General features: G+C 37.9%; 1 protein-coding gene across 2 annotated transcripts in view; it reads right to left on the bottom strand.

Moving 5' to 3' along the window:
* Positions 1-8,903: 8,903 nt before the first annotated feature.
* Positions 8,904-16,241, bottom strand: part of LOC123540001 (death-inducer obliterator 1-like) — a 43,907-nt gene continuing 36,569 nt past the window's right edge. For both annotated transcript variants that reach the window (XM_053526677.1, XM_053526678.1), the window contains 2 exons: positions 14,037-14,135; positions 8,904-13,389 (listed from right to left, as the gene is read on the bottom strand). In XM_053526677.1, the coding sequence (XP_053382652.1) occupies positions 10,220-13,389; positions 14,037-14,135 (3,269 nt within the window). In that variant the 3' untranslated portion in view covers positions 8,904-10,219. The remainder of the gene's footprint in view (positions 13,390-14,036; positions 14,136-16,241) is intronic.

Here is a 16,241-nt window from a genome sequence, read left to right as displayed (position 1 = left end):
AGATTTGCATTTACAATTTAGAATTATTTCTTGTGTTTTCTCAAACGTGTAAAACAAGTTTAAAGATGACGACCAGTAGTGTTGCTATTCAGAAAGGCGGACACACACTTCTTTCAGACGTTAGTGTTTCTATTAAAAAGTATTAAATTGTGGGATTTATTTACATTTTCTAGAGAAAGAAAAAGAAGTTTTTATGGACTTTACTTTTTTTGTTTGAAATATTAATTTTCTTACATCCCAACACTAGCATTCAAACAGTACGAAAATTATCACGTGACCATGTTCATTCAGTCGATAAATTACATTGTTCTACCATGGCAGCGGGAAGTCGGTCGAGCTTCTTTGGTCTAAAGACTAAATTTCTTTAACAAAAAAAAGTCATTGATTTTTGATATCGTAATAACAACAACAAAAAAGAACAAATAGAATAACCTTTGCTGATGAAATAAAGTTTTGAAATTTGTAACAATTACTTGTTCTGATTGACCTATTTATTAGCATGGTGCCAACAGCCGTGTTTCCCGGTTAGCATAGCCGAGCTTCCTTATAAGAAGCTGGGAGTTCCACGGAAATATTCTTATGAAAGCGGACCATACAATGACGCTATGGGCCAAGTTTTGTAAAATGCCATCACCTTGTTCGTGAAAAGAAGTCGTTCAAATAATTTTTTTGTCATTTTGTAGCTAGCCCTAATTAACGGTCCATGGAAGGGGTGAAGCGAATCCATTTGAATAAACTTCGGATCTCGGGCAACAGTTTTGACTATTGACCAACAAGGCATTAAACTGTTTTATTAATGACATCAAAATGAATTTTTCATTTTTTTTTTCTTCAAGATTTGAAACTTAGTATTGAACTATAGACTGGTCGATTGCATAAACTATGAACCGGCGATTTATATCAGGAGTCATGTCATAATGCAATTTGATATTGAACACTATAAGATAGTTTCACAGAAAATAGATATTTTTTAATAATTTTTGCTTTCCAAAAATATATTTGTTATTGTTATCTTTCTATTTTACTTTATTTTGAATATGAAGAAAAGTACCGGTATATTCCGACGAATACAGAAGTACCGTATACAGTCTGCCAAAATCAATTAATGGTGGTCTGCAATGATACTAGAAAAAGTAATACTGGTTTCATCGATAGAAAAAGCGAAATTGCTGGACACACACCGACGATATCAGCTTCGAGTCATAAACAGTTGTGTTGATGTTCATGAGCTGTTAACGTAATTTAGAAATAGCACTTTTCGCGAAAGTCTGAAAACATAACAGTATTTCATTGCCCTTTTACATACGATATCATCCAATAAAAAGATGCCTTACAAAGTTAGTGTAACAGTCTGAAAATAACATGTCATTTAACCTTTAGCATGCTAGATAAATTGTCGTCTGCTGGAAATGTCGTCTGCTAAAATTGTAAAGTTCATTCAATTTGCTCCAAAATTGGAAGAAATATTGTCAGAGTAGCAAACAGCTTGGAACCTGATCAGACGCGAACACCGATTTATTGCGCGTCTGATTGGTTCCAAGCTGTTTGCAAAGTGTTAAATCGACTGCAGCAGCTAGATTAAACACGTATTTACTGGTTGTCTGGAGCGTGTCGACTTTCGGACAAAAATAATACGGTTGCGCCGAAAAAGCTATTCTTTTCGATTTGGGACAGAAACATATATCATTCCAAATCTAGTAATTTTGAGCGTAATGCGCATTGCTCAGAAATTTCTCACAATCTGTCCTATAAATAGAAATGTTGTCATTCAATCATTTTAAAGTAATGGACTCGTAATGACAATCGGCAAAACTTTACGTATTCCCTCGATGCTATTTTCGGCATTGTCTGTTGTTGGTTTTTGTTTTTTTGTTGTTTTTTTACGGAAAGTCACGTACTGGTTGAGCTATGGTTACGCCGAAAGAATGCCGGATTCTATTCATTTTGTGTAGAGATTAAGTAAAGCACGTGTACACGCACACTTAGAAATATCAATGGTTTTCATATTTTCATTTGTATCGGAAGATTTCAGTATTTTGTGCGCGTGCGTGCGTGTACACGCCTCCAGCTGTTGAAGATGATGATCCGAGGAGGTGGTAATTAACGCAAAGCGTAAAGAAACAAGAGGATGAATTGATTTTATTCTTTTTGTAACAACTTAAAACCATATTTCAGTAAACGGGCAATTAAGTTCAACTCAGAAATAATTTTACCTAACATATATGAATTAAGATCTGTTTGCAGAGGAAGCGGTCCACTTTATGTGATCACTTCTGAAAGTGGTGAAATTAGGGCTGATTCAATACGGAAGTTGACGTTTGGCCATATTATATTCTGCCCAGATTTGTACAATCTAAGGATTTCAAAGAAATAGTACCAATTTATGTGAGGAGCAAATTACGAAATAACCAAGAACTCCTCAAAGCGGAGGGGGAGGGTGGAGGTGAAAGGCAATATATATGCCCGAAGATTTCTAGATCGTGGAGGAAGTGAAATTTAGTTGAAAGTTTTGTGCTGTAACGTAATGGAATACTAAGGCACAAGAAACTAGAACTAATTGTTGCACTTTTCAATTCTTCTCATCCCCACCCATCATCTGTATTTCAAGTTTAATGTCAATACCTTTAATCGTTTTGAAGCTGTGGTTAAGACACAGAATGCAAAGGACAGGATCAATATCTTAACTCAATTTCGGACTGTAACCTTTAACCTACCAATCAAGCTCATGGCTTGAATATTAAGGTACAAAATATAAGTGAACTTTTTTCATTTTTTCCAGTGGGGGAGGAGGGCAATAATGCGGATTGCTGCACTCCACATTCCAACTTTAAATTAATTATACTTGGAATAGTTCTGAAGTTGTTCTCCGGACAAAAAAAAAATACAAAGGACAATTTAAACTCATTTTGTGTCCTTGATCTTTGACTTACCAACATACGCTGTGGATATCGGCTCTATACTGACTGAGGTTATTATGATATACTCAACAAAACAGATTTAACCTCACTGTGACCTTGACCTTTCACCTAATGTACCTTGAATGGTTATTAAGCTCTGTTCCATTTGCGACCACTAACTTTGATCTACCAACCTCATGCGCTCTGCACATTGTAAATACCTTTAACCGTAATAAAGTTATGCTCTACACGATATACGAGGGACAACTTTGACCTCCATTTATGACCTTGACCTCTGACCTACCGGCATAGATAATGCGCTCTGCACATGGTCTCTTCACCACCTACCTATATCCGAAGTGTAAAGCCAATACCTTGAGTTAGAATTAAGAGTTATACTCCGGACATGAAATAGGACAGACAGACGCACATGCACATGCCGTAACGTAACGCTACATTATGAATGATTGCACCACAGCCCATTAGTTCTAACTAACCGTCTTTTCATAAAAGTTAATGCGGCAAGGTTGTCGAATAGTCAATAGTTTGTTACATTAGTTTTATTAATGGCATTGATGAAGACAATGGGAGATACAGATTTTTAAGTGACAACATTTCAATCATGTATGGCGGTCAGACGGTCTTATCACCCGCCCGCTTAGCTCAATAGGGAGAGCGGGCGGGTCGTATGTTCTCCGTGACGATTTGATAAAAGACATCGCGTCTGAAATCATTCGTCCTCCACCTCGTGATTCATCTGGGGAAGTTGGCAGTTACTTGCGGAGAACAGGCTTGTCCTTGTACAGAATCCAGGAACACTGGTTAGGTTAACTGCCAGAGTTACATAACTGAAATACTGTTGAAAAAAAGCGTTAAACCCAAAATAAACAAACAGACGGCCGGTGTAATGAAGTATTTCGACTCCCATATAATAACGACCCCCCGGTCATTATTCTATAGAAAATGTGACTCCTTTCCTGTAAAATATTGACTCCCCTTATAAAAAACTGACTCCCTTTGAAAACTCTATAGAATAACGACCCCCCGGTCATTATTCTATAGAAAAACTGACCCCTCCATGTAAAATACTGACTCCCTAAAGATGGCTCCCTTCGAATCTCATAGAATAACGACCCCGGTTATTATTCTATAGAAAAAGTGACTCCTTCCATGTAAAATACTCACTGCCGAAATTACTAAATTCAAACTCTCATACAATATCGATTCCCGGACATTATTCTATTTAAAAAAGTTACTCTTTCCGTGTTTAACACCGGCTCCTAAAAAGACTTTCGACTATAATATCTATTAAAAAGTGGTCCCCACCAAACCTAACGGACAATTTTACTAGATCTACAACCCTAATCCCCTCCATTGCCAATAGTTAACATTTTGATTGTACTACTACTACTGGTGCCGCTACTTCTATTACTATTACTACATGTACTTCTTCTTCTTCTACTACTACTACTACAGCTACTACTATACCTGCTTCCACTAATACGTCTTGCACATCTACCTCTTCTTCTCCTGCTGCTGTTGTTGCTGTCACTTATTCCTCTGCTGCTGCTATTGCTGCTGCTGCTGTTGCTATTGCAACTGCAACTGCAACTGCCACTACCACTGCCACTACTACTACTACTACTACTACTACTACTTTCTATTGTTGCCGCTACCGTACTTTACTGCCACTGCTAAGTATTGCAACTTCTATTAATACTAAGTTCTATGCTAGCAGTTTCGTGTGCAGTTTTCTTCTGAAGAATTACTTCATACCGAAGTTTGCAGGGATTATTGACACTGGTGTGTTCTGTTAACGTATTGTGAATTGTTATTTTCTTGAAAAAAAAATGTATACACCAATATACAGCGTCTAGAAATAGAATCCCTTTTCCCGTTGCGGAGTGCTCTGATTTCTGTGTCAAGTCATGGTATCTGGGGCTAATGGTCAAACGGAAGGACGGACGGATGGACAAGGGCAGATCTATATGCCCCCTCCCTCGAGTGGGGGCATAAAATGCAGCAATTAGGCTTTAGATACATGAGTTATCACTAAATTTGACCAAATGACCGGGGGTCGTTTTTTTATGGGAGTCAATATTCTTCATGAGGTTCAGTTTACTTCACGTGGGGGAGTCATAGTACTATGATCTGGAGGTCATAATACTATGACCGGGGGGTCACTTTTTCTATAGAATAATGACCGGGGGGTCATTATTCTATGGGGGTCGAAATACTTCATTACACCGGTCTTATCATTGTTCCTTGTAAGAGAGAATCTCCTCTCTCAAAATAACTTCCGATTTACAAGCAAGGCACGGAAGCCCACAGACGTGCCGCACGCCTCCAGTCAATCACAAAGATGAACATACTCTTCGCCGGAGATTCCAACACACTTTCCTGGATGCAAGTCTTTGGACAAGTTAACCATTAACCTGCTAATGTGTCCATTTTCCAATTTGGACAGTACCATTAACTGTTAATAGGGGTGTTTACCAAAATTATATACTGGCTGAATGGCGAACACTGCAGATCATGATCTACACAGGTCACAAAGGCAGAATCAATCGTGTCCAGCATATAAGGGTTAATATTGAACGAACATCTTTGTTTTATGTGACGACCTTTTATTTTCACTGTACAATAACTTTTCATAAACAACATACAATAACAATGGAAAGTTAAGTAGCACAAAGATTTAAAATCTGAAAATCTGAATGAAATGACGAAAAGCAAAATTAATATCTACATGAAATCTGAAAGAAGCGACAAAATATGCATACCAATGAATAACTATGAAGAAAGTCATGAAGTATATATAAGGGTTACAAACACTGCATGCTGAATTGCCATAAAAAAGAGGCATCAAAGACCCCTCAATTTAACATTTTAACCCTTACCTTGCTAAATTTCTATAATGAACTCGTCCATCTTTCAATTTGGACAGTACCATTAACTGTTAAAAAGTTTTTACCAAAAACAATACTGACTGAATGGCGACCAGTGCAGATCAAGATCAGACTGCACGGATGTGCAGGCTGATCACGATCTACACTGGTCGCAAAGGCAGGATCAATTGTGTACAGCATGATAAGGCTTAATAATAATATTTAATTAACTTCTGTGATTGTAATGTATATGCTAGTAATCTTAACATTTTCAAACAATGTCATGTGATAATACATTACTAGCATACGTATGCATGCATTTTAATAGGAAATAATTTTAATGTGGTGACTGGTGTTTAACAATGCCTTTTAGACTGAGTTAAGTCCATAATATTTAAGGTCTGAAATATGTATATAACCATTATCTTCGAATGTGACCAATTTCTGCAAATTTACAGCTGTCATGGGCAAGTCTGAATTTTAAGCATTAGAACGTTGATGTACAATAGGCTCAGTTTATTACAATCATCATTATAAAACAGCAAAGAAACAGTCTTAAAACACTGCTAATCATTGGTCAGTTACAAATTTTAGTAAAAGTTAGAAAATGCTTGCTTCCGAGAGTGTGTACCTAAATTTTATAAACAGTATTTGAGCCGCGCCATGAGAAAACCAACATAATGCGTGTGCAACCAACATGGATCCCGAACAGCCTGCACATCAGCGCAGTCTGGTCAGGATCCATGCTGTTCACTTTCAAAGCCTATTGCAAATGGAGAAAGCATTAGCAAACAGCATGGATCCTGACCAGACTAAGCAGATGCGCAGGCTGGTCTGGATCCATGCTGGTCGCAAACACACTAAGTTTGTTTTCTCGTGGTGCGGCTCATTTGTGAAATAAGCAGCCTGCCAAGCCTATCCAAACAGAATTTCCCTTTATAACAACTGGAGATTCATAAATATGTAAGTTCTTTGGGATTATCACAAACATTTATCTAAAATGACAAACAGAACATTTTGTCGAATAAAATCATAATACAGAAAAAAAAACCTAAAAACTTGGCAATTCGAAGAACAGAATGTTTAAAATTTTATCAAAGACAAATTTTTTTATGCTATCACAGTCAGTTGAAACTTGGTATCTTGAATAAGAATGGATCTTGCATTTTACTTCAAACTACATTGTAATCGAAATTCAACTTATTTGACACGACTTTAAAATGTCTTAAAGAAAGCTGAAATTTCGAAACAACAAGTTTGAGATACCGGGTTTCAACTGTAATTATTACTATTTTTTTTTTAGCAAAATCATCTAATACATCTATCATGGAAATCTTCAAAGTTGCGAATTTTAATGAAAATTTTCCACAATGACATGCTTACAGCGGGCACAAAATTTAATGTTTAGTGTTGAATAGCGAGAAAATACAACAAGAAATACAAGATCAAAACAGAATAGCGTAAAATTGTTCGACATTTAATTCCACACAGAATTATTTTTCAAAAAAGAAAAAAAGAGAAAAAAAGTAAATCATATTAGATATAAAACATAAATGAAGCCAAGACCTTTAAGATCCATACCTTTTCCAAATTTCATGAACTTAACATGATTTTCATTATATACATCATCCATTTTATAAATGGCAGAAAAGTTATTATCCCATGATTCAACTGTCTTATACACATAGCAAAACAGTTTATTAAAAAAAAAAACAAGAGGGCCATGAAGGCCCTGTATCGCTCACCTGACCTATTGACCTGAAGATCAACAAGATTAACATTCTGACCAAGTTTCATTAAGATATGGTCATAAATGTGGCCTCTAAAGTGTTAACTAGCTATTCCTTTGATTTGACCCCGTGACCTAGTTTCTGACCCGACATGACCCAGATTCGAACTTGACCTAAAGATCATCAAGATTAACATTCTGACTAAGTTTCATGAAGATACAGTCATAAATGTGGCCTCTAGAGTGTTAACAAGCTTTTCCTTTGATTTGATCCCGTGACCTAGTTTTTGACCCAACATGACCCAGATTCGAACTCGACCTAAAGATCATCAAGTTTAACATTCTGACTAAGTTTCATGAAGATACAGTCATAAATGTGGCCTCTAGAATGTTAACAAGCTTTTCCTTTGATTTGACCCCGTGACCTAGTTTTTGACCCAACATGACCCAGATTTGAATCTGACCTAAAGATCATCAAGTTTAACATTCTGACTAAGTTTCATGAAGATATAGTCATAAATGTGGCCTCTAGAGTGTTAACAAGCTTTTCCTTTGATTTAACCTAGTGACCTAGTCTTTGATCCCAGCTGACCCAGATTTAAACTTGACCTAAAGATCACCAAGATAAACATTCTGACCAAGTTACATTAAGATACGGTCATAAATGTGGCCTCTACAGTGTTAATTAGCTTTTCCTTTGATTTGACCGGGTGACCTAGTTTTTGATCCTACATGACCCAGATTCGAAACTGACCTTAGGATCATCAAGTTTAACATTCTGACCAAGTTTCATGAAGATATAGTCATAAATGCGGCATCTACATTGTTAAAAAGCTTTTCCTTTGATTTGACCTGGTGACCTAGATTTTGACCCCAGATGACCCAATATCAAACTCGTCCAAGACTTTATTAAGGATAACACTCTGACCAAGTTTCATTAATATTGGGTCAAAACTGTGACCTCTAGAGTGTTAACAAGCTTTTCCTTTGATCTGACCTGGTGACCTAGATTTTGACCCCAGATGACCCAATATCAAACTCGTCCAAGATTTTATTGAGGGAAACATTCTGACCAAGTTTCATTAAGATTGGGCCAAAATTCTGACCTCTAGAGTGTTAACAAGCTTTTCCTTTGATTTGACCTGGTGACCTAGTTTTTGACCCCAGATGACCCAATATCGAACTCGTCCAAGATTTTATCGAGGGTAACATTCTGACTAAGTTTCATAAAGATTGGGCCAAAAATGTGAGCTCTAGAGTGTTAACAGTCAAATTGTTGACGACGGACGGACGGACGGACGGACGGACGACGGACGACGACGGACGCCGGACACAGGGTGATCACTAAAGCTCACCTTTGAGCACTTCGTGCTCAGGTGAGCTAAAAAAAAAAAGTACATCGACAGTTCAAGGGATATGCATGTCAAAGTCAGCAAATAGCAAATACAACTAGACGCGTGTCCATAGGACACAGGGGTGACCCCATCCTCCCCTGCCTTTCTATCACTGTACATGGTTTCATGACTCTAGGTGAATTATTTTTTATAGATATCTGCAACATGAACTTTTAAAAACCTTATGTGTATTTTTCACTAAGTCGAGGATTATAACTCTAGTCAAACTAAATGAAATCCCAAAGAGAACACCAGGTGTACACATTCATACGCTATATAACAATCCCTTAATGACTTTACATCAAATACTTTTTGACATACATGCAACATAAACATTCATACCCTTCCTTTATCAAAGGCCACAACTCTGGTCTGACAGACTGAAATCCCAAACAAAACCCCAGGTGCACAAAATCACATGATGAACACCATTGCTTTTAAGTTCCATAACCTTTGCTCAAATAAGTTTTAAGATATGTGCGACATAATTTTTTATGCCTATTTTTTTACCAAGTCAAGGGTCATGACTCAGGTCTGGCTGTGTGAGATCCCAATTAAAATACCATGTGCACAACTTCTCATGCTGAATAAAAAGGCTGGTGAGGTATGGGCAGAAAAGGGCAACTTAAGTGACCCCCAAAATTTGGGAAGTACAAAAGTTGACTAATGTTTGTATCACTTATGTACAGTGTAAAATATAATTTCTTAAAACTGCAAACATGATTTTTTTCACAAGTAAAATATGTGACTGTATGACAAATATCTACAATATAAAAATATTTGCGAGATTAGTTTTACATGATAAACAATGTTTAAAGCATAAAATTTTCCCCTTTCTTTTAATTAGTTCAAGGTATTTTTCAAAAATTACTTTCCTCAAATCTTGGGAGTAACAGTTTATTTTTGTAACATGAAAATACAATAGCAACATTTCTTAAAAACCTGCATGTAAGTTCTAAATTCAAATCAATGAAACCAGAATTTTGTATTTTCCATGTGCAGCTTTTGTATTCTCTTACTTAAAATAATCATGTACGTGTCAAGATACATTTACTTCTGAAGTATGCCAAACTGCTTAATAGGAATACGTAAATCACTGTAAATTGCCGAGTAACATTACACATTCATTACCTTAAACACATGTAACTATAATAAATACATGTAAAATAACACAAATAAGTGATCTTAAAATCTATTCTCAACCCTTTTAAGAGTAACGCTATTAAACACAATCAATGCCACTGATAGAATTTTCCATACTTGTACACCTTATGTATACTGAATGCCCTATGATAAAAAACGTAATTCAATTCAATGTCTGTGACTTCTACCACTTCGCCTGTCCCTATCTCGACTTCTGCTGTGATCTCTGCTTCGATTTCTATCTCTACTATCTCTGTAATGATGGCGATCACGATCATGTGACCTTTCTCTATGGTGACGGTCAGACTCTCTTTCATGCGATCTACTTCTGTACCTTCTCTCACCGGATCTACTTCTTCGGCTTCGGTCTCCAGATCGACTTCTATGCCTGTCTCTTCTCCTCTCATCTCTGTCTCTCTCACGTGACCTTTCTTCTTGGTCCCTTCTGCGCTCCATAGCTACACCCTGATTTACTGAGTCAATAATATGATCTTTTGGGTCCATATCTGCTTGCATAAAAGTTTGTTCTGGTTCATTAAAACTCATGTCTTCATTTGGCCCTCTTGTGTCCCTCATTGAAGGTGACCCTGAACCTGAACTAGAAGACATTTCTGCTGCCTTTCCCAGTAATTTTGGCGGTGGTACTAAAGTTGGGAGATCTAACAATGATGGAGGTTTCTTTGCATATTCTTTTGAAGTTGGACCTTTGTGCTGGCCACCGGGACCTTTAGGCCGATCTTTGAATTGACGTGAGGAGGAATCCAGTGCTGGTCCAAGATGCTGTGGATTTGTAGCAACTCCTGGCTGCATATGTGGAGGGACATTTGGAGGCACCATCTGCGACTGGGTGTTCAATCCTGGACCAGCAGCACCTGCGTTCATCCAACTAGTGTTTCCAATGCTTGGCATCTCCATGCTAGCCATATTTGGAGGCATAAGCTGCGTTGTGACAGGTACACTTGTCATAACTGGTGGACCATGCGGCATTGGAACACCCATTGGCGGCATTGGCATCATCTGCTGTGGTGGACCATACCGCATACCATGCATTGGCCGCACCATTGGAGGTATGGGTGGAGGATCTATAGGTTCATTTTTGGCAATTTCTAGAACTATTTGTTTAAGCCTTTCATCACTCATCACTTGCCCCCCTTTTTTATTTTTTCTTTCCTTTTTCTTCTTTTTCTTCTTACTGTTTTTGGACTGGTACTTAGTTTCACCTTCATTGTCTGAATAGTCGTCATCTTTTTTATTTCCTTCATCATCTCTCTTCTTTTTCACTGGCGGTTCAGGGGGTTTGGGCATTGGAGGCTCAGCAGGAAGTGGTGGTTGTGATGTTTCTGGTAAAGGAGGGTGCCCCCATTCCCCTGTAGGGGGTGCCATATTTGGCATTGGTGTTGGGTGGTCCCATTCAACTCCTGGAGGGGGTGGCTGAGAAGATTCAGTTCCTGGGGGAAGAGGTTGTGAAGAAGGGATAAAAGGAAGCCTTAAACCTGGTGGGGGAAATGGGTGCATAGGACCTTCACCAGGTGGGAGTGGCTGTCCACTTGCTCCTGCAATGTGTACAGATATTCTCTCATCAATGTCTTTAGGCTGAGTTTCAGTGTCTGGTCTTAAATCAACATCATTATTTGCATGTTGCCTGAAATCAACATCCTCTATTGGTGGAGTCCCCCTCTCATCAACATCCCCAAACAAATTAGTCCTTGGTGAATTCTTGTTAGGGCTCAGAGCACGGGGACTTTTTTGAATAAATTTTCTTTTTCTAGGGCTTAGTTTTTTAGTTCCATCATCATCAAATCCTTCAAAACTTCCACCTGATGAATCTGAATCATAATCAAATCCCAGAAATGACTTAGATAGTTTTTCTTCAGAGTCTTTCTCTTCTTTATTATCACTTGTAGAAACACTTGTTTCAGCAGTTGGTTCAGACTGTCTGAGATCAGTATCTTCAGCAGCTTCTTCAGATTCCGCTGTGAAAAAGCCAGGAATCTTAGCTGGGGCTGCCTCTTTTGGTTCTTCAGCGCTGCCTGGTAATTTAGAAAACAAAGACATTAATGCTGATGGGAGCTGGATTCCAGATTTTTTACTTGCATCAGTATTGCCTGCACCAGTATTTGCCAATCCCTTAAACAGTGCTGCTACATTTGGTACTTGTTTAGAAGTCTGTTCAGTTTGTTCCTTTTTTGGTTCCTGGATTTCATCTTGGATTTCTGAATCTGTTTCCTTTTTAATAGGTTTTGAATCTGTTACTGATTTACCACTAACTTCAGCCATGAGTTGAGAAATGATCTCATGCTGAGCACCTTTCTTTGTTTTTTCATCCTCAGACTTCCCAACTGAATCATCAAATTTCGACTTAACTGTTTCATTTTTATTTTCAGAACTTTTAACTGCAGTCAAGTGTTCACCTGCCTCTTCTTTATCTATTTTAGAAACACTACCGCTCCCAGTTTTATTAGTTTTGGCCATTTCCTCCTTTTCACGATGATCTACATAAAAACCTTTTGGTTTCACAACAGAATCACTAACAACACTTAACTTTGCTAGTTTTGTCTTGTCTTCAGCTTTATTTTCACCAAGAACTAATGACGATGTTAATGTATGTGATTGTGACTTAACTGTTGTAGAAAATGGTTTAACAGCTGCCTGTGGTTCATTTTTAGTTTTTTCTGTGCTTGGTTTAACAGGAGATGCAGCATCTGAAGCTATTTCAGAAGTCAAAGATGATAAAATAGAAACAGATTTTTCAAGCGCAGAAGTTGTGATAGAAGAGGGTAATACTGATGAAGGTTTAGAAGGCGTAAATGTAAAAGAAGCTGTTGGTGCACTTAAACCTGAGGAAGGAGGCACTCCTAATACTGCTGGTATGCCTACTGGTGTTGGAACACCTGTAGGTGGTGGGACACCTGAAGGAGCTTGTACGCCAGTTGGAACTCTTAAATCAATATCCATAGGTTCCACACTACTTTCAGTTTTATCACTAGCACTTGCTGCTGCAGCAGCCACAGCTGCAGCATTTTGGGCCCTTAATCTTGGGTCTTTAGAAGAAATCCCAATACTAGAAGATGATGTACTCGTTACAACCGTGGTTGACGAAGGACCCGGGGAACTCCCTGAAGGTGACTGTCCTAATTTCGTTGAGATTCGTTTTTGTTCTAATAAACGTTTTTGTTCATCTACTTTCTTTGTGAGTTCAAGCAGAAGTTTACGCTGGTTACCAAGTTTGGACGTGGTTGCTAATGCAGCTACCATGGCAGTAGTTGCCTCAGCCGGATTCTTACTCTGTGCAATCTTCTCCATCATAAGGGTTACTGGATCAGTTTTAGCTGATTTTTCTGAAAAGACAGACAGTAATGCTGGTGACTTACCACAAGGCAATGCAGACAGACAATAACGCTGGTGAATTACCACAAGGCAATGCCCAGATTTGTTTTCTTCATTTCAAAGATATGATATTTTTTTGCTCAGACAGACAGACTTCCTAATTAAGTTTCTTACTATTGACGCAAGTAAATAAAATCTATATGAGCCATGCCATAAGAAAATCAACATAGTGGCTTTGCGACCAGCATGGATCCAGACCAGCCTGCGCATCCGCGCAGTCTGGTCAGGATCCATGCTGTTCGCTAACTGTTTCTCCAATTTCAATAGGCTTTAAAAGCGAACAGCATGGAACCTGACCAGACTGCGCGGATGCACAGGCTGGTCAGGATCCATGCTGGTCGCAAAGGCACTATGTTGGTTTTCTTATGGCGCGGCTCATATAAAGAAGCAAAGGACACAACCAAGCAAAGTAATAGCACACCTATTTTGACCAAGTTTGTTCATGAGCCGTAATAAAAATGTGCAACACCCATCTAAATCTGATTATCAATTTTCTTTAACTTTCTAATCATTTTTCTATCATTTAACAAATGTAAATTCAAATCCTTTGCAACATCTTAGTTTTTTTCTAATTGAAATCAAGAATAAGAAATGAAACCTGGTTTAGGTTTAGCTGGTTCTTTCAGCGCTTCTTTTTCTGGGTCATATGGGGCGTTCAGATCCAAAGGATAATCACTTCCTGGTTCATATGAATCATCTGTAAAAAACAGAACATAGGAAATGAGTCATCAATAAAAATAGAACATATGAAATGAGTCATCAATAAAAATAGAACGTATGAAATAAGTCATCTAATAAAAACAAAAGATACGAAATAAGTCATCTGTAAAAATAGAACATTTTATTTTAATGGTGAATGGACCTAAGGTTGAATCACTGACCTTCTTCAAGCCAGCTGGACAGCTTCCATATATCAAAGCATTAAAGCTACACTGCTTTTTTTATTATACTGCCATTTTAATGAAAGAAATACGGTATTGCAGAATGGTTCTTCATGTAACTCTTTTTTTGAGACTGTGGTTGCTGACATATACATTCAATTAGGTCAATCAGTAACAAGTCACAAGTTCCCAACAAGTGCATTTGCTAAAAAATATGTTTCAGACTCAAAACGTTACATAACTAGAACTGTCACAGGAGTGACAAATAATACTCCCACAATACGCTTATTGTCACATAAGTATAGCATATTTTAAGTTGGAATGGGGTCATAACTAGGTAAAAATTGGTGGTTTGTAGTTAAAGTCAAACTTGACCTGTATTTTATGATGTTACACCTGTATACCAAAAATGGGGCCTCCGTGGCTGAGTGGTTAATGTCGCTGACTTCAAATCACTTGCCCCTCATCGATGTGGGTTCAAGCCTCAGCCATCCAGCTGGCTTACGGAAGGTCGGTGGTTTTACCCAGGTGCCTGTTGTGACAAAATAATGCGTAGAGGGGCACCTGTGGTCTTCCTCCACCATCAAAGCTGGAAAGTCGCCATATGACCTATAATTGTGTCGGTGCGACGTTAAACCCCACAAAATAAATACATAAACTACAGCTGGTTTTGAGAAAAGCGCAAGTCCCCCACAACTGCCTTATCATCTAAATAGTAAGTCAGTTTTTACTTTTTACTCACTATAAATATACCTTTGAAGAGTAAAAAGGCTGATTTTGGGTAATTCAAGGGCCATAATTTAAAAGTGCCTAGGCTGATTTGGCTAGTTATCGAACTTAACTGAGGACTTATCGTCAAACACATTTTGTTTAAGTTTGGTGAAGACTGGATGAGAAATGTTCGACTTAGAGTGCGGACAAGATTTGTGACAGGCAGACACACAGATAGGAGTAAATTAAAATGTCTCCCACATATGGTGGGAAACATAATTATTTGCCACAACACCCTATTGGAACAAGAGGGTCATGATGACCCTGAACCACTCATCTGAATAATATGAGCCACACTTTTCAAATGGCAAACTGGCGCTAAAATATTAGAAAGTAAGTCAGTAGGTCACATTCATGGTCACTGAAAGACAGTTTTAAGATTGGTGTGCAAAACTGTACATGTCATCCAAATTTCAAGGCTGTATCTTAAAAAACAAGAAAGTAGGTCAGTAGGTCAAGGTCACAGTCAAGTGATCCCTAATCGCTTGGGTCATCAGGTAATTATAATTAAACAGTCTAGGAAATATGACCTGATAATTTTTGAAGTATTTTTTCCTATATAACTCATAATTATAACAAGTGATCCCCAGGGTGGGGCCTCTTCACCCCAGGGGCATAATTTGAACAAACTTGTTAGAGATCCACCAGGCAATGTTACACACCAAATATCAAATGCCTAAGCCTTTAACATTCAGACAAGAAGATCTTTAATTTCTTTCCTATATAAGTCTTTATTAAACTTGGTACTCCCCCAGGGTAGGGCCTCTTTTCACCCTAGGGACATAATTTGAACAATTTTGGTAGAGAAACACTAGGAAAGTCAACATACTTAATACCAAAAGCCTAGGCCTTGCAGTTTCATGCAAGAAGATTTTTAAAGTTTTTATTTCTTATATATGTAAAATATGAGACCCCCCGGGGCAGGGCCTCTATTCACCCCGGGGGCATAATTTGAAAAATTTTGGTAGAGGACCACAAGGCAATGCTTCATACAAAATATTAAAGGCCTATGTCATGTGGTTTTAGACAAGAAGATTCTTAAGTTTTTTACTATATGTCTATGTAAAACTTTTTAAGTTTTTAACTATATGTCTATGTAATACTTGTGACCCCCGGGGTGGGGCCTCTTTTCATTCCAGGGGCACAATTTG

Source organism: Mercenaria mercenaria, chromosome 16, assembly GCF_021730395.1.
Source record: "Mercenaria mercenaria strain notata chromosome 16, MADL_Memer_1, whole genome shotgun sequence".
NCBI classification, from domain to species: Eukaryota; Metazoa; Mollusca; class Bivalvia; order Venerida; family Veneridae; genus Mercenaria; species Mercenaria mercenaria.
This window is presented reverse-complemented; position numbering and strand designations above follow the sequence as displayed.